The sequence below is a fragment of the Scyliorhinus torazame genome, chromosome 18, assembly GCF_047496885.1.
Source record: "Scyliorhinus torazame isolate Kashiwa2021f chromosome 18, sScyTor2.1, whole genome shotgun sequence".
In the NCBI taxonomy this organism is placed as follows: domain Eukaryota; kingdom Metazoa; phylum Chordata; class Chondrichthyes; order Carcharhiniformes; family Scyliorhinidae; genus Scyliorhinus; species Scyliorhinus torazame.
The window spans coordinates 68,882,885-68,901,791 of NC_092724.1; the positions used below are offsets into that span (position 1 = coordinate 68,882,885).

General features: G+C 44.6%; 1 protein-coding gene and 1 long non-coding RNA gene across 2 annotated transcripts in view; one reads left to right on the forward strand and one right to left on the reverse strand.

The window, feature by feature from the left end:
* LOC140395279 (uncharacterized) overlaps nt 1–12,747 on the forward strand; it is a 38,755-nt gene extending 26,008 nt beyond the window's left edge. Inside the window, exon 2 of the long non-coding RNA XR_011936148.1 lies at nt 6,271–12,747. This is a non-coding gene — a long non-coding RNA (uncharacterized lncRNA). The remainder of the gene's footprint in view (nt 1–6,270) is intronic.
* Nucleotides 12,746–18,907, reverse strand: part of slc35e1 (solute carrier family 35 member E1) — a 77,031-nt gene continuing 70,869 nt past the window's right edge. Inside the window, exon 6 of the mRNA XM_072482852.1 lies at nt 12,746–18,462. Coding sequence (XP_072338953.1) covers nt 18,220–18,462 — 243 coding nt within the window. The 3' untranslated portion in view covers nt 12,746–18,219. The remainder of the gene's footprint in view (nt 18,463–18,907) is intronic.

Sequence of the window (18,907 nt, forward strand, 5' to 3'; positions counted from 1 at the left end):
GATGTCACAGGCTGTTTCGTTGATATTAAAACGGGATAAAGACCCGGAAGCGTGTGGGTCATATCGACCAATCTCTCTGATCAACGTCGAAGCCAAGCTCCTGGCTAAGGTCTTGGCGCTTAGAATTGAGGACTGTGTCCCGGAGGTGATCGTCGAAGACCAAACAGGGTTTGTGAAAGGCAGACAGCTGGTAGCCAACTTGAGAAGACTACTCAATATGATCATGATGCCCCCGGAGGGCAGAAAGGTAGAGGCAGTGGTGGTAATGGATGCCGAGAAGGCCTTTGACCGGGTGGAGTCGGACTATTTGTGGGAGGTACTCGGACGGTTTGGGTTCGGGGAGGGCTTTGTTGACTGGGTTGGACTATTGTACCAGGCCCCAAAAGCTAGCGTGAGGACGAATAGGACAACATCAGAATACTTTAGACTACACCGGGGGACCAGACAGGGATGCCCACTCTCCCCGTTGCTGTTTGCACTGGCCATAGAGCCGCTGGCGATTGCCCTGAAAGCTGCGAGGAGGTGGAAGGGAATGATTAGGGGAGGGGTGGAACACAGGGTATCGCTGTACGCGGATGACCTGCTCCTGTACGTATCGAACCAGCTGGCTGGGATGGACAGTATACTAGGAATATTGAGAGATTTGGCAGGTTTTCAGGGTACAAACTGAACATGGCTAAGAGTGAGATGTTTGTAGTGCAGGCGATGGGCCAGGAGAACAGGTTGAAGGGGCTGCCATTTAGGATGGTCAGAAAAAGTTTCCGATACTTAGGGATCCAGGTGGCACGAGACTGGGGCAGGCTGCACAAGCTAAATTTGACTAGAGTGGTGGAACAAATGAAGAGTGAGTTCAGGAGATGGGATGCACTCCCGCTATCACGCGGGGAGAGTGCAGACGGTAAAGATGACAATCCTCCCAAGATTCCTGTTTATTTTTCAGTGCCGCCCTATTTTCATCCCTTTCTTCAAAAGGGTCAACAAGATTATTATGGGCTTTGTCTGGGTGGGGAAGTCCCCGCGGGTGAAGAAAGCGATGCTTGAGAGGAACCGTAGTGAGGGGAGGCTGGCGCTGCCGAACCTCAGCAACTACTACTGGGTGGCCAACATAGCCATGGTAAGGAGTTGGATGGTGGATACGGGGTCTATTTGGGGGCGAGTGGAGGCGGCTTCATGTAGGGGCACCAGTTTGGCAGCCCTGGTCGCGGCCCACCTACCGCTCCTGCCGGTGAGGTACTCCACCAGTGGTGGTAGCCCTGCGGATCTGGGGCCAGTGGAGGAAGCATGTAGGGGAGGTGGGAGCATCGGTCTGGTCTCCAATATGCGACAACCACCGATTCGCCCCTGGGAGTATTGACGGTGGATTCCGAGCGTGGCGGCGGTCAGGGGTGGGAAGGATGGGCGATATGTTCTTGGGGAGGGGGGAGCTTCTTGAGCTTGAGGGCCCTGGAGGAGAAATTCGGACCAGTCCGAGGGAATGACTTTCGGTACTTGCAAGCGCGTGACTTCATACGTAGACAGGTCCCATCCTTCCCACGCCTCCCGCCAAATGGGATCCAGGACAGAGGAGTGTCCAGGGGAGAGGTAGGAGAGGGGAAAGTCTCGGATATTTACCGTGAACTTATGAAAGGGGAGGAGTCCCAGAGAGAGGAACTGAAGCTCAAGTGGGAGGAGGAACTCGGCGAGGAGATGGAGGATGGGGTATGGGCGGAAGCCCTGAGTAGGGTAAATTCAACTTCAACATGCGATAGACTCAGCCTGATTCAGTTCAAGGTCGTCCACCGGGCCACATGACGGTGGCCCGGATGAGTAAATTTTTTGGGGTGGAGGATAAATGCGCTAGGTGTGAGGGAGGGCCAGCGAATCACATCCACATGTTCTGGGCATGCTCAAAACTTAGGAGATACTGGGAGGGATTTGCGGATGTCATGTCCCAGGTACTGAAAACTAGGGTGGTGATGAGTCCAGTGGTGGCAATTTTTGGGGTCTCATAAGACCCGGGGGTCCAGGAGGAGAGGGAGGCCGACGTCTTGGCCTTTGCTTCCCTGGTAGCCCGGCGACGTATACTGCTGGCATGGAGGGACTCAAAGCCCCCAAAGACCGAAGCATGGCTCTCGGACGTGTTGAGCTTTTTAGGGCTGGAAGTTCGCCTTAAGAGGATCTGTATTAGGGTTCGCCATAAGGTGGCAACCAATCATCGACTTCTTCGCGGGAAATTAAATGTCGGCGGAGGGTGGGGGGGTGTAGATTAAAGTAGAATAGGAGGGATTAATAGGCAGGTACTGTTTAGGAGAGAGGAGTGGTCTTTTGCATTATGTTTCTGCTTTGTGTTGATATTTGCACATTACTGTACACTAACTGTTTACAATGCCAGAAATACCTCAATAAAATTGTTTATTAAAAAAAACCTCTTCCATTGGGGAAATATCCTCTCAGCATTTACCCTGATGGAATCCCCCTTAAGAATCCTGTATGTTTCAATGAGATCTCGTCTCATTCTTCTAAATTCCAATGAGTAGAGTCCTGAGAAAGACCCCGAAGGTGTTGCTTCCGATATGTCCTTCACTTTGCTAATTGTGGTAATGCAAGATGGCGGGTCTCCGGGCTATGGTCATTTAGATGCAGGCCTAATTGATATGTGGTCTTATGGTAGCCCTAATCCTTTTTCCTAAGTTGTCCTTGGTGTCGGGGTGGGTTTCCTAGTGCTGAGGGGAGTTAGACTGACACTCCCTCTCAGGCCGCTCCCCTTTTGGGGGTTATCCTGACGGTCACCTCTCTCTGGGGCCGGGTTCCCCTTTTATGGCTGGGATCTGATGATATTCTTAACTTCAGGCATCATGATTATCCTGCTGTCCTCTTATTCTGAATTCTCCCTCTGTGTACCCGAACAGGTGCCGGAGTGTCTGTGCCCTGTGCCAGCCTAGAGCCAGGGCCTTCCACCTAGCGCAGACAGACGAAGATGAGTGCATGCAGTTGAACAGTATCACCCAGCGATGGGTTGCCCCCATCAACGTCACCGTCCAGGTGAATGGTCACCCACTTGTAATGGAACTGGACACAGGGACTGCGGTCTCAGTGATAGGACAGCAGACGAAGTGGCACAGTGGTTAGCACTGCTGCCTCACAGCGCTGAGGTCCCAGGTTCGATCCCGGCTCTGGGTCACTGTCCGTGTGGAGTTTGCACATTCTCCCCGTGTTTGCGTGGGTTTCGCCCCCACAACCCAAAAATGTGCAGGTTAGGTGGATTGGCCACGCTAAATTACCCCTTAATTGGAAAAAAATGAGTTGGGTACTCTAAATTTTATTTTTTTAAAAGGACAGCAGACGTTCCAGAAGGACAGGACGAAAATCTAGCGGGAGAACTGTTAGCCATCACTGGCATGACAATGACCCCAGTTGCCTATGGACATCAGTCTGTCTGGTTGCCCTTGATAGTAGGACGGGAACCTGGCCCGAGTCTGCTGGGCCTTGATTGGCTTTAGTGGCTCCATTTGGACTGATGTGGAGATGCCGGCGTTGGACTGGTGTGAGCACAGTAAGAAGTCTCACAACACCAGGTTAAAGTCCAACAGGTTTGTTTTAAATCACAAGTTTTCGGAGAGCTGCCCCTTCATCAGGTGAAGTGGAGGCAGGTTCACAATCACAGCATATTGTTGTACCTTTAAAACATAGAACATAGAACATACAGTGCAGAAGGAGGCCATTCAGCCCATCGAGTCTGCACCAACCCACTTAAGCCCTCACTTCTACCCTATCCCTGTAATCCAATAACCCCTCCGAACCTTTTTGGACACGAAGGGAAATTTAGCATGGCCAATCCACCCAACCTGTACGTCTTTGGAATTTGGGAGGAAACCGGAGCACCCGGAGGAAACCCATGCAGACACGGGGAGAATGTGCAGACTCCACACAGACCCAGTGAGGAATCAAACCTGGGACCCTGGTGCTGTGAAGCCACAGTGCTATCCACCTGTGCTACCTTTGCTGCCCCTAGGCTGCAGAACAAAGGTCATTTGTCAAACAGGCAAGTATTTGCTTGGCTTATTCCCAAACTCAAACAACTTCGATCTCACACATTTTCAACTTTTCTCGACCTGCTGAGTTAACAGGAAGTCCAAAGCCACTCTTGTTGCGTTAACCTCCTTCAGCAATAGCTTACTCGGGCCCTCCATATGATTCACCTCCACCATCGCCAAACAAATGGTGGTTCTCCAGCATCCTGCACCTTTTATTAGCAGTGTGAGAAATGATTAGCCCCGAGCATAAACTTCACATGTCTCCCACAAAATGGAGGGGGCAAGTGAACTGAAAGGAAGAACTCAAACTCTTCCCGAAAGTGCATAATAAATGAACTCGGGGAGGCTCCAAACCTCCACATTCTCGACCTGGGGGTGAGCCCTTGAGCAAAAACTCCAGACAAACGAGGGAAGGTCCGCGATTACAATACTAATTCTCAGCTAAAACACTGCTTTGCTACGAAAAGCCTGAAACTGTGGTTCCTCCTAGTACTGACATCATCTTACCAAGCTGAAATGTAATTAACTCCACAAGGAATCCCCTTCATCCAAACAACTTTCCATTAGCCCACACTTTTTATGATGCTTTAATTGCATATCTGGCTGCAAAACTTAGTTGTCTTTCAAACTAGGATTTCTTTTAGAAACATGACTGCAGCGGTCACACACACTAACTCAGGCTTTTAACCCTTACTGCACCAAATACCCAGAATACAACATCTCTGAAATTCCTACAGCCATCAGGGGCAGGGGGGGGATCCCTGGTAACCGGGAGCTTATCTGCCAGAGGATTTAAGGGACAGTTGAAGTCACCAACCACAAAAGAGTTAATTGAAGCTAACTCTGCAAAATTCGCAAAATCCTCAGTAATGAACGGGAATCCATAAACATTCATTATTGAAACAACATCTCCATGCACCGAAGTTTAATGATCACATATCTACCTCCTTTGTCCTTGGTGCAGGTTTCAATCTTAAAAGTGATATTTTTATTAATAAGTATTGTCACACTCCTGCTACTTGATGAAACAGAGGCAAAAAAACTTATCCCGCCTCAATTTAAAGTGTTCCTCCGATATCAAGACGCATTGTCCTCTGAAACTCCCCTTGTCTGACCAGCCATTAGCTCATTAAGGCGTCGGATGGCTTCTTTTGTCTGTTCTTCGTCCTGCTGCAAAGTTGATCACGTGTGTCTGGACGTTTGTTACACATTCATAGACTTGGAGTGGGTAATCAAAGTCCATATCACAATAACAGGTTTTGCCTTGACTTGACTGCTTTTGCAGATGGCCAGTATCGGGCCTGAGGAGGTGTGGGACGCGGGCTGGAAGATGGCCCAGAAGGGCTTATGGTTGATCGGCAGGCTGATCACGTGGCATGTGCGAGGGTTGAATGAGCCGGTCAAGAGGGCCCGTGTGTTCACACATTTAAAAAGTCTAAAGGCGGACGTAGCTCTGTTACAGGAGACAAACCTGAAGGCGGTAGATCAGACTAGGTTGAGGAAAGGGTGGATAGGGCAGCTATTCCATTCGGGATTAGATTCTAAAACGAAGGGAGGGGTGGCAATTTTGATTAATAAACGGGTGGCGTTCGAAGTAGGGAGTATAGTGGCTAACTCTCGGGGGAGATACGTGATGGTGAGTGGGAAGTTTGAGGGGGTGCCGGTGGTACAGGTGAATATTTATGCTCCGAACTGGGACGATATGGAGTTTATTATTAGGCGGATGTTGGAGAAGATCCCTGATCTGGACTCGCATCAGTTGATAATGGGGGGATTTTAATACGGTTTTAGACCAAAGGTTAGACTGGTTGAGGTCGGGGAGGGTGTCAGCGGTAGCGAAGGAGCTGAGGGGGTTTATGGAACACATGGGGGGGGGGGTTAGGTTCATGGAGGTTATGGAGACCAAGGGCAAAGGAATTTTCATTCTTCTCGCAACCGTCATTGGCAGCAAGCCACAGAATGCAGGGATGGGTACTGTTTTTGTCTGCACATACTTATACAATTAAGTATCAACAATCGAGGCAGCTCTGCAGTCTCACGGCGCCAAGATCCCAGGTTTGATCCGGCTCTGGGTCACTGTCCGTGTGGAGTTTGCACATTCTCCCCGTGTTTGCGTGGGTTTCGCCCCCACAACCCAAAGATGTTCAAGGTAGGTGGATTGGCCATGCTAAATTGTCCTTTAATTGGAAAAAATTAATTGGGTACACTAAATTTTTTTTTTTAACAGTATCAACATCAAGTTTTGATTGTATTGCAGATGGGCTTTCTCGATTACCACTGCCAAATAGCTCACCAGCAAGTGATTCAAGCTGAAGTATATTCTACTTTGAACAGATAGACACTACACCTGTTACATCAGGACAAGTAAAGAAGATGTTCTCCGAGGTAATGGAGATGGTGCTAAAAGGCAAGACCTCAGAACCAAAGCGTAACCTGAAACCGTGCTCCACTAGAAGATTGAAGTTATCTATACATTGGAAGTTCAGAGTATTCATTCCACCTCCATTGAGAAGACGAGTGCTGGACAAATTACTCGAGGGCCATTGTGGAATTGAAGACCTACTGTTGGTGGGGAGAAGCAATCTGTTAGAGATAGAACCTGCAGTGAATCCAAATTCAACTGTACAAGGTTCTGACCGGACCTGAACCTTCATGAAACCCAGACACTGACAGTTGAGGAAAACAATACCTCAATATCAAGACCAGGCACAGGGTCAATCTCTAGTTACAACGTTAGTTACAACATTGACACTGGTCGAATCAACCACTGACCTCGTTCATACAGACTCGGAAATGATGATCTCCAAACCGTCTGACTTATTGATCACTGTTCATGTTACACTTGTTTAAATCCCCACTGTTGGGGACGTTTAATTTAAAGGAGAAGAAAATGTTATTTATTTATATTGATTTCTGAGGAGAAGCACAAAAGCTGCACTGTACACTCAAACTCAAACATATCACAGAGGTGCGAAGACAGGATATTGAGCTGCAGAATGCTGGTGCAAGGCTATTGGATGCAGAAACCCCGGAGAAAAAAAAGCCACATCAACCATGCATGCTGGAAGAAAAAGCAAGCTACGAGCAAAAATAAACAGGAGCAGAACAAAATGGCATGGAAACGGACCAAAAGAAAAAGTGCTTATTCTGTGCAAAAGGGCCGAGAATGAAACATTTTGCAGTCTGAGGATGAATTGTCACAAATGTGTAGCCATTGCTGGTGCCATGAATAGATACTGGGTCACTCCACTGCTGGACGGACAGCCAGTAAGGATGGAACACAAGGCACATTCCCTTGAAACCTTCAAGAATAGTGTTGAAGACATTCACTGGTGAAGTGGTGCCACTGAAGGCCGCATTGACATAGCTGTACAACTGCACGGACAGAGGGCAGATTTGTCTTTGCATAGAGTGAAGAGCAATTATCCGGCATTGATGGGTCAAACACTGTTAGAAAATCATAGAATCCCTACACTGCAGAAGGAGGTCATTCGGCCCATTGAGTCTGCACCGACCCTCTGAAAGAACACCCTACCTAGACCCACGCCCCACACTATTCCAGTTACCCCACCTAACCTTTTGGACACTAAGGGCAATTTATCATGGCCAATCCACCAAACCTACATAAGCACTCGGCGGAAACTCACGTAGACACAAGGAGAATGTGCGAACTCCACAAAGACAGTGACCTAAGGCTGGAATTGAACCTGGGTCCCTGTCACTGTGAGGCAGCAGTGCTAACCACTGTGCCGGCCAAAAGATTAAACTAAATGGACCAATCAATCTGATGCCGAATCAAGCCGTACAAATTTTCTCAAGGAACACGACAGCGAGCTGAGAAGTATGAAAGATATCACCGTCAAACTGAAAATTGAAGTGGGGGCCAAGCAAAATACCTTAAGGCAAGGTCAGCGCCCTATGCTATAAACCAAAAATAGAAATCGACTGGTGAAGACTGGAGTGTTGGAACCTGTCAACATTAGTGAGTAGGCGATGGACTTACGGTGGCGGCCATGTAGGAGTAGGTCGCACATTTGATAGCTCCTGCCTGTGACGGACCTTTGGACCTTTTTTCTCCCGTTTTCCCCCAGATTTTATTGGATGAATCGGTGGAGAGTGAGACGGTGAGGAGAAATCCCCCTCCAGTGTATGGAGAATTGGACCAGAAGTGGCCGTGTAAGAAGACAAAGTTCTACAAGACAGACGCGAGCAGACCGGCAACGCAGGAAAGCATGGCGGAGAAGCAGGGCCTTGGGGAGATGGCACAGTGGTCGACGGAGCAACTGGCGAAGTTTTTTTGAAGGACACGCTGGACCCAATCAAGGCTTCGAATGATCAGGTGGTGCAGAATCAAGACATCCACAGACGTGCAATCCAGGAGGTGGAGAAAAAGGTGCCCGAGCATGAGGAATACCTAACCATGCTGGAGACCAAGGTGGAGATGATGAATGACCGCCAGAAAAGAATGCAGGAGAAGCTGGAGGACTTGGAGAACAGCTCCAGGAGGCAGAACCTGAGAATCGTCGGCCTCCCTGAGGGCAGCCGGGTTTAATGGGGCAAAATCGGCCCGCTTTAAGAAGGGGGTGAAGTTCGGGATGTTGTACCCAGCGCGTCTGTGGGTCACATATGAGGACCGGGAATTTTACTTTGAAACACCAGATGTGCATTGACTTTCATCAGGGAAAAAAGACTGGATGTGAACTAAAGACACTGAACCCTTGGTGAGAGTATTGCAATGGCGATTTGTTGACAATCACTTTTGTGCTGGTTTGAATAAGTAGTGTTATGTTAAATAAGGGCTGTTTCGATGGCTAAAGTTAACTTTGTCTTGCTGGGTGGAGGAGGGGTTTGTGGTTGTTTTTTCTGTGGTTGTTTTTCCACAGATATTTCTGCTGTTTGTTTATTGGGGAATGTGATGCTTTGAATATGTTTGTCCAAGTGGGGGGGAGAGGTGAGAGAACAATGGGGAGACAGTCTGCTTGGTACCATGGGTGGGAGCTATCAGGTCAGCTGACTCACAGAAGCACAGTGGGGTGCGAAATCCTACCAACTGTCCTGGCTTGACACAATTCACACCTCTTTAACCTGGGGTTACCCCATCTCTGGATCTGTAAAGATTTAATCACCTGCTAATGCTCGCATTCCAAGCATTGTCTGGCATCTTTGAATCGGTCTATATATATGTTTCTGGAACATTCTCTTCATTCACCTGAGGAAGGAGCAGCGCTCCGAAAGCTAGTGACATTGAAACAAACCTGTTGGACTTTAACCTGGTGTTGTAAGACTTCTTACTGTGCTCACCCCAGCATCTCCACATCAAGTTCTATTTATAGACAGGGTTTCCCCAGCTTGAAAGCCTTAGAGGATAAGTTTGAACTGCCAGCAGGGAATGGGTTTGGGTATCTGCAGGTACGACACTTCTTGAGAAGGCAGGTTCTGGCCTTCCCACTGCTGCTGCCACGGGGGATACAGGACAGAGTGGTCTCCAGTACATGGGTGGGAGAGGGGAAGGTATCAGATATCTACCAGGAACTTTTGGAATCAGAGGAAATCCGGTTGAGGAGCTTACGGGCAAATGGGAAGACGAGCTAGGGGGAGAGATAGAGGAGGGTCTGTGGGCAGATGCCCTAAGCAGGGTTAACACATCCTCATCATGTTCCAGGCTTAGCCGGATACAGTTCAAGGTAGTCCACTGGGCACACATGACAGTGGCCCGGATGAGCAAGGTTTTCAGGGGTAGAGGACAGGTGTGCGAGGTGCGCGGGAAGCCCAGCAAATCATGTCCACATATTTTGGGCATGCCGTAGCTGAGGGTGTTGGCAGGGTTTTGCTAAGGCAATGTCCACGGTTTTCAAATCACGGGTGGTGCCGAGTCCAGAGATGGCGATCTGGAGTGTCGGAAGAGCCGGGAGTCCAGGGGGCGAAAGAGGTCGACGTCTTGGCCTTTACCTCCCTGGTAGCCCGCGGACGGATCTTATTACTGTGGAGGGACTCGAAGCCCCCGAGTGGAGAGACCTGAATTAGTGACATGGCTGGGTTTCTCAGTCTCGAGAACATAAAGTTCGCCTTAAGAAGGTCAATGTTAGGGTTCACCTGTTCGTCGACTTTCTCGTGGAAAATTAAAATGTCAGCAGAAGCAGAATTCCAAGGGGGGAGTAGAATTGCAAATACCCTAATAAAAATATATTTTTTAAAAACATTAATGAGTAGACTACACCGAGTGTACCAGTTTAGGACATATCTGTACAGATTTGCAGATACTTCAAAGTCACTAAATCCAGTATTGTGTACGGAACAATACCTCGTGAATGAAATGTCCGCAGGATTGATGCTTGGAGACACGGAGGCTGACAATCCAAGAGTTTTATTGATGAGGAGTGTTCAGTACAGGCTGCTTCTTTACTCTGCACAGTTATCCATGCTAGCGATTGGTGATGGAATCTCCGGTGATGTCATGCATATATTATGCTTTGCAGTGCTCATGATCAATTCAGCTCAGCTTATCAGGAGTCAATATAAATACATAATAGCTAGGGCCACTCCCTCCTGACTGTAAATCACTGTGCCACCACACTGATGGTGATGGAGGAATCTGGTTCATTGTCTGTGGGTCAGCTCTCCCAATTTTTACACGTCTCCAAATATTAGTGAGGACTACTTTGGGAAGAACGACTGGCCATGTTGTCTTTGTTATAATCAAATTGTCCAGTTTTATTCTTATTTGACTTTTTTTGTAACAGTTTGATACAATATAGGGGCTCGCTGGACTATTGCAGAGGGCAGTTAAGTGTCAAACACATAATAATCTTTATTTCACAAGTAGGCTTACATTACCACTGCAATGAAGTTACCGTGAAAAGCCCCTCGTCGCCACATTCCGGCACCTGTTCAGGTAACACAGAACGAGAATTCAGAATGTCCAAATTACCTAACAAGCACGTCTTTCGGGACTTGTGGGAGGAAACTGGAGCACCCGGAGGAAACCCACGCAGACACAGGGTGAACACGCAGACTTCACACAGACAGTGACCCAAACCGGGAATCAAACCTGGGACCCTGGAGCTGTGAAGCAACAATGCTACCCACTATGCTACTGTGGGTCTAGAGTCACATGTAGGATGGACAGGGTTAGGCCAAGTTTCATAATCAGTAGACAGATTTTTTATTCCAGATTTATCAATTAATTTTAAATTCTCCCAGCTGCTCTGGCCATACATCTGGCACATTAATCCAGGCCTCTGAATTACTAGTCTATTAAACATTATGCTATTGTTCCTTTGTCTGATTAATTTGTCTGAACATGAGCCATAGTGCCTTTTAATATTTGAGTGGTCAGTTATTCAAAATCCTGGAAGTTCCGTTAGCTTTTCTGGGATATTACAGAATAAAATTACAGCCATTTGGTCTAACTGTTCAGTACAGTAGTTATGCTCCTTACAAGCCTCCTCACACCTCATTTCATCTAATCCTATCCATGTAATTTTCAGTGCCCTTCTTCATGTATTTGTTTAGTTCCCCCTGTACAACACTATTCACCCCAACTACTCCAGGTTTGACATTCTAACCATTCACAGGGAAAACAAATTGTTTTTCACGACCACTATGTCTCAAAACATTTTACAGGCAATTAAGTACTTTAAGTGTAGTGACTGTTGTAATGGAGGAAATGCAGCAACTATTTTGCACACTACGAGCTCCAAAGTGATGATGACCAGATCATAGGGCAACATGGTCGCACAGTGGTTAGCACCGTTGCTTCACAGCCACCAGGGACCCGGGTTCGATTCCCAATTTGGGTCTGTGCGCAGTCTGCATTTTCTCCCCGTGTCTGCCTGAGTTTCCTCCGGGTCCTCCGTTTTCCTCCCACAAGTCCAAAAGACGTGCTGTTAGGTGAATTGGACAATCTGAATTCTCCCTCTGTGTACCCAAACAGGTGCCATAGTGTGGCGACTAGGGGATTTTCATAATACCTTCATTGCAGTGTTAATGTAAGCCTACTTGTGATACTAATAACGATTATAAATGATTATCAGTTTTTATGATGTTGATTTGAGATAAATGTTTTGCCAAAAACTCAGGACAAACCCCCCTGCTCTTCCTTGAACAGTGCCATCCTTTTATTTTCACTTGGGAGGCGGCAGACAAGACTTTGGTTTAATATCTCATCCAAAAGATGGCACCTCCAACAGTGTAGTACTCCCTCAGTGTTGCACTGGAGTGTCAGCCTTGAATTTTGAGTTCAAGACCTGAAGATTCAAGAGTGAAAACATTGGGGCTAATACACTCTGGGTAAATAAGTTTCTCATGAATTCCTTATTAGATTTATGAATGGCTGCCTTATATCTATGACCTTTGGTTTTGGATTCTTCCACGAGTGGAAACATCTTTTCTACGTCAATCCTTTCACAGTTAAGACCTCTATCAGGTCATCCTTCAGCTTTCTTTTATGTGGATATAGAATCCCCATCTGTTTGGTTTTGCTGAGTGTTATAACCTGTCAGTTCTGGTATTATGCTTGTAGATACAAGAAATTATGTATGTAAATATCAGTGTTCTGTTTGAATCTAGGAATTATTTAGACTAATGAAATCAAGATCTCAGCAAATGGGCCATTGTACTCATTGTATGAGGATCCCACCCAATGGCCCTCTAATGTATCCATGACACCACTTACTGCTCACTGTAACTTTATGCTAAACCCTGGCTAATTGTTCAATAAAGACCCATTATAGTACTGGCTTCGCTTTACACTTTATTAATTTAAATGTCACATTTTTTTTCCATCAATACTTGTATTTGAAATTAAAAATGTTCTGTAGATAGACATGATACACTAATGAACATTGGCACACATACATTCACCTCCACAAACTTCCAACCACTGAGCTCGAAAACAATACTGCAGCGTGCGGAAACTGGCATTAATACATGGACCTGGAAACATCTATATACATTTAAAAATGATACAAACTACACCAGTGTCACACAGAGCTACACTTAAATAAGATCAAGAGGTAAATGACTTTAAAAGGGGAATAATCCTAAAGATATCCAGTTTTAAACAGGTCCCACTGCCTATTTGTGCTCAGAGCATACAGTGGTCAGAAACTATCTTAAATAATCAGCCGGCAGCAGAAAGCAAAGATCAGAATCAAAACGAGAATTTCATTTAATCCCAAGAAATTTCCCCGATCATCTGCTGTTCGTTGGGCAGATATAAAAACAGAAAATGCTGCAAACGCTCAGTAGATTTGACAGCATTTGAGGAGAGGGAGACAGAATTAATGTTTCCAGGTCTGAAACACTCTTTACAGATGCTGCTGAATGTTTCCGGCATTTTCTGTTATTTTAGATTTCCAGCAGCTACATTATTTTGCTTTTATATTAAGATTCTGAGCAAAAGTGGTTCCTTCACCAGAACAAGCCACTTAGAGTAATTGGATACTCTTGGATTTAAAAAAATAACTAAATCCTTAAATAAATCAAATATTTATGGGATTGGGTGAAGTGTTTAAAACACTTTGCTGTGTAATTGTGGTTTACAAAGCAAACCACCGATAGAACACACTCGCAGGTGAAACCTATTTTTAGGCAGTTATTTGCCATGTTAAAGTACTGATTTTCTGCCAAGAGGTGGTGCTGTATAATTGTGTAAATATTTTAAGATAAAAGCCACACCGCTGCCAGAAAAAAGTACAAGAGGAAAACACAAAACCCCTTTTAGTCTCCCTCTCAATCCCTCACCATTCCATTAGTCCCATCCTTTCGAGCCTAAACCAGGGCCCAGGACTGAATTTGCTCATTTCCATAATTCACTTCTAGGTTGTCAAGCAGTTTTTATTGTAACGTAAGAGAATGATACAATCACACTTATTGTGAAGTTTATATCAACAGGTGAAAAAACAAGTGAAACTTTGAACAGTGATACATCGCATAGTAACACTTCCTCTGCTGCAAAGGCTGAAGATTTCATCTAAAAACAGATATAAGACTTGTTAAAAAAAAAAAAGGTCATTGCATTTTCCACTGACGTTTGATTAAAAAGGTGAACCTTTAAGTGGGAAGGTGAAAATAAGGAAATGGCACCTTATCTTCTCTCTGGGTTACCAAGCTTTCTGTAACTCTTAACTTCTATCCATGTACCCCAAGCTCTCTGCACTTACCAATTGCCCAACCACCATCAACCTTAAACCTCTCGAGTTACCAAGCTGTCTGCACCCTGACATTATCAGCAACTCCTGAAAATATCTGGCCAACATCTGGTCACTTGGTGTTCCTGCTCTCTACTGATTACATAAGATTGTAAAACACACAATGACTTTTGAGTTCAATTAAACAAGCAAACCCTGATTTCCTATATGTGACAAGATTTAGCCATCCAAGAATTGCCCATTTTACAAACACGAGCTTGGTTCTCTGTCCACCCTGGTGATATACAAGTAAGGAATATCATTCATGGGCATCTACATGTGACCACTGTACAACCCAAAGTAAACCCTCAGAGGTAGATTTAGCCCCCCATTTCTACAGTATTTACAAAAGAAATGCTCCAAAGCACATTAAATGTTATTTCAAGCTGATCAAACAGTTGTGTGTGTGTGGGGCAGAAAATATGGAATCATGATTGCCCAAGTTAAATCTTGTGAGGACATGAACACCGCAGATGATACCTCATTCCATTTGCTATTCCACAGATGGTGGTAATGGTAAAGTTGCTGAATTGAACGATCACTTCTCCAGCATTCACTAAAGTCTGCTCTATCAAGATCGCTGAACAGGCTTACAAATTTAGAGCACATGGATTTTGATTGAAAATAAGTACATTGTCATGATTGAAAGTATTGAATGTCACTGTGCAGCCATGATGACTCCTGGAGAAAGGCGTGTGTTAACCTGTACAATGTATTAACCTTTGTATTGAAAGGAAAAACTTGCATTTATATAGCAAATGAAGCACTTATGAAGTGTCATAACTGTTGAAATATTGGAAATGTAGTAGCCAATCTGCACACAGCAAGGTCCTGCTCAGCACAAATACTAATAAAAGTTCCTACAGTAAGGAATAAGTTGCATAGTTTAAATTCACAGCACAGTTCTGATGAGGCACGGACAAAGACAGAATTTTCACTGAATCTGGAAGAAGTTGGTTGGGGGCAGTGTGTATATTCAATTTAAGAGCAGGAATCTTTACCAATAAAAAGGCTTAATTAAATCAGCCCCTATAACACTCAAAATTGTAGTTAATCTTTAAATTTACAGTGAAGAAAGATTACCAGTTGCCAGCTAGAAGAATTCTAATGAGTGAAAACTGGGGCCTTATTTCAAATATTCCCTGCCATTTGAATATTTGCAGCAGACTTATAGACAATGGACTTGATCACTATGGCAATGAAACAGGGAATCATTTCAAGATTAGCTCTCGTTTTAAATTACTGGGAATACTGAATCCGCAAGCTGAGAGAATGACTGAGCAAGGGAGGGACAGTGTTCCCCCATTTCTTTCCATTAACATGATTAAAACACTGTCAAAGCAGGTACAGCAAGAGGCATAAAACAGAATTTCCCCCAACATCTTAGTTACACAGCAAGTCAGACCAACCATCTTCATTCACACTGTGACTGGTGAAGTTTTTAGGGAAGATAACTGCTTACCGATCAATTTCAACTAACAACTATGAGCATAAAAATGTTAAGATTTCTCCTACTTGTAGCATTCAGAATTTTGCAATACATCAGAATGATGAGATTTAGCTAAGAAATGCATATAGGCACTGCACAGATGCTGCAATGATCACCAGTCAGGATAACATTAAAGTAAGGAAAATGGGAAATTCTTTTGGGGGGGTGGATTTAAACCAGCTATAATTTGTGATTCAATGTGTGAGCGAGAGAAAAAGTATAGAGAGACATGAGAGAAAGAAACCTGCAAGTCAGAAAAAGATAGGATAGACAGAAAGATAAAATGAGAAAGATAGCTATTCCCAACAGAAATAAATACAAAAGGCAATGAACAAACAAGCGCAACAAGACTGTATGATGAACGAGTACAGAAAACAATTCCTTTTAACCAGTAGCATTAGTACCACCATTTACCACGCATTAATTTTTTTTGTTTTAATGTTTTATATTTAGAGTACCCAATTTTTTTCCCTTCCAATTAAGGGGCAATTTAGCGTGGCCAATCCACCTAACCTGCACATCTTTGGGTTGTGGGGATGAAACCCACAAAGACATGGGGAGAATGTGCAAATTCCACACAGACAGTGACCCAGAGCCGGGATTCGAACACGGGTCCTCAGCACCGCAGTCCCAGTGCTAACCACTACGTCACATGCCGCCCCATACCACTCATTAATAATAGTGTTGCCGATTTTGATCACTGCTCACTTCCAACAAGGTCAGAAACATGGCCAACTGACACTAATATTTGATCATTCTGGCATTTACAGTTTACCAGTTTCTTTTGTTAAGCAATTTTAATTGTTAATTTTGTAGTAATGTTCCCAACAGATACTAGATTCATTAGGCATACAGCAATTCAGAATGAACTGATTCTGGGGGAATACAGGAAAGCAGTGCATAAAGGTGTGATTCTAAAGAAACTGATTTCTGGGGAATCAAGCACAGAATTGCCTGGAATAAAAACAGGAAACACAGTGGCTTGGCCTACATCTGTGAGAAACAGCAGGTTCATGTTACATATATACCTTACATGAGAAGGTACCCACCAAAACAGCAAGTGTATCTTTCTTCTTCACAGATGCTGGCTGATTTGCTGTGTGTTTCTGACAATTTTTGTTTCTATTTCAAATTTCAGCATTTCAAAGTTTGTTAAATTCTTCATAGGTATTTAGAAGAGATTGAATGCTTACAATTATTCCCACTCTGCAGCATGTATATTACTGAATAATGGATTTCAGCTAACTTTGGATCTGGCATCTCACCACTTGCTCCACCAATACAAATACTAACTTTATAATACTAGCAAAACTGACTGAATTGAAAGAACCAACATCTAGCTGTCCAGTGCTTTTCACAAACACAAGAACTCCCAAGGCACTTTACAGTCAATTAATTGCAAAGTGTAGATATTGTTGTAATGTAGGAAATGCTTCAATTAATATGTGAAATTTTACTGTATGCAAATAGCAATGAGATAATGACCTGATAATCTGATTTCGGTGACACAGGTTAAGGGATAAAAGTTGTCCAGAACAGTGAGGAGAACTCTCCCACAAACTTCAGAGATAAGAGTGCTACCATTAAATCAGTCTAATATGGTATCATTTGATTCAAATAAACAGAACTGTGTGGGGACATAACAAGGATATCTGAATCACAGAAACTTGGGAGTTGCTTTGGGATGCTAAACTGGATTATTTACATTTTGTGTAATCAGAATGGAGTCCATCAAGACAGTACGCACCAAAAAACTTGTTTAAATTCAAATTAAATCTAAGTGACCAGGGAATGTTTGTTTACAAACAAAAGTTGGGGTTTTGAGTCATGCATGCTGTGCTGGTACACCTCAACTTCGAGATGATGTGACTTCTCTCCTGCCAACACAATGGAAAACTCATGGGTGCTTCATATTTACATTACGGTATAGCAATTATTTGAATCATTCGATCAATACTCTTTAATTTATCAATCACAGTCAAATAATTATCTATCTGCCTAAAAAGACTATCATTAACAAAAGATAAATGCACCCCCCCCTCCTTCAAAGAATGGATGAATTGCCCCGTTAGACAAAGATGGCATACAGCCTTCTGAAATGATTCATAACACGTGGTGCACTCAAGTACAACTCTGTCACACGCAGGGACAAGGAGGGAGTTATATTCAATATTGGGCTAGATGGATTGGATTTATGGTTCCAATATCTTTAATGCATCATTTTAAGAATGCTTACTCAATGAAGAAATCATCTCACACTGGTCGAGCATTTCATGTCCTCTTCTCCCCCACCCCAAACAATTTCTGGACAGAGTGAATGCCTCTCTCACACACACACACACACACACACACAAAATGCATCTTCCATCAAGTCGGAGTTTCAGTGTTCTTTCAATTACCTTGAAATAAAATAAAAATATAGGGCCTCAGACCGAGACTTCTTGCTAAAATCTATTGGCTAACCGGGAGTTTCCGATTGTATGCAGAATAAGTTAAAGTTGGAAGTTGGATAGTTCTGGTCACGAGTTTAGATGTCGAATCGGTTGGAAACGTAGGTGGTTCCAGAACTCTGCCGGCTGTACTGCAACTGTTCAGCCAGCAGGCCATTCCGTCCATACTGGTAATCTGTGTACTGAGGGTACAGCACACTTCCATTCATCTGCTGCTTCTGATCAACAGACAGTTCTTGATGCTGATTGAGAGACATAAGGTCCACGGAGGTGACTGGAAGCAACTTTTTCTTGGCTTCTTGGTTGGCATCATATTTAGCCTGTTTTAGAAAGACACAAGAAATAAGTGGGAATCATTTCATAGAAGCCCTACAGTGCAGGAAGCCATTCGGCCCATCGAGTTTGCAACGACTCTCTGAAAAAGCAACCTCTCTATTCCCGTAACCCCAACAAATCTTTTGGACACGGTGGCGCAGTGGGTTAGCTCTGCTGCCAGGCGCCAAGGTCCCAGGTTCGATCCCGGCTCTGGGCCACTGTCTGTGTGGAGTTTGCACATTCTCCCCGTATTTGCGTGGGTTCCGCCCCCACAACCCAAAAGATGTGTGGGCTAAGTGGATTGGCCACACTAAATTGCCCCTTAATTGAACAACAAAGAATTGGGTACTCTAAATTGATTTTTTAAAAACACTAACCTTTTGGACATTAAGGGGCAATTTAAGCATAGCCAATGCACCTAACCTGCACATCTTTGGACTGTGGGAGAAA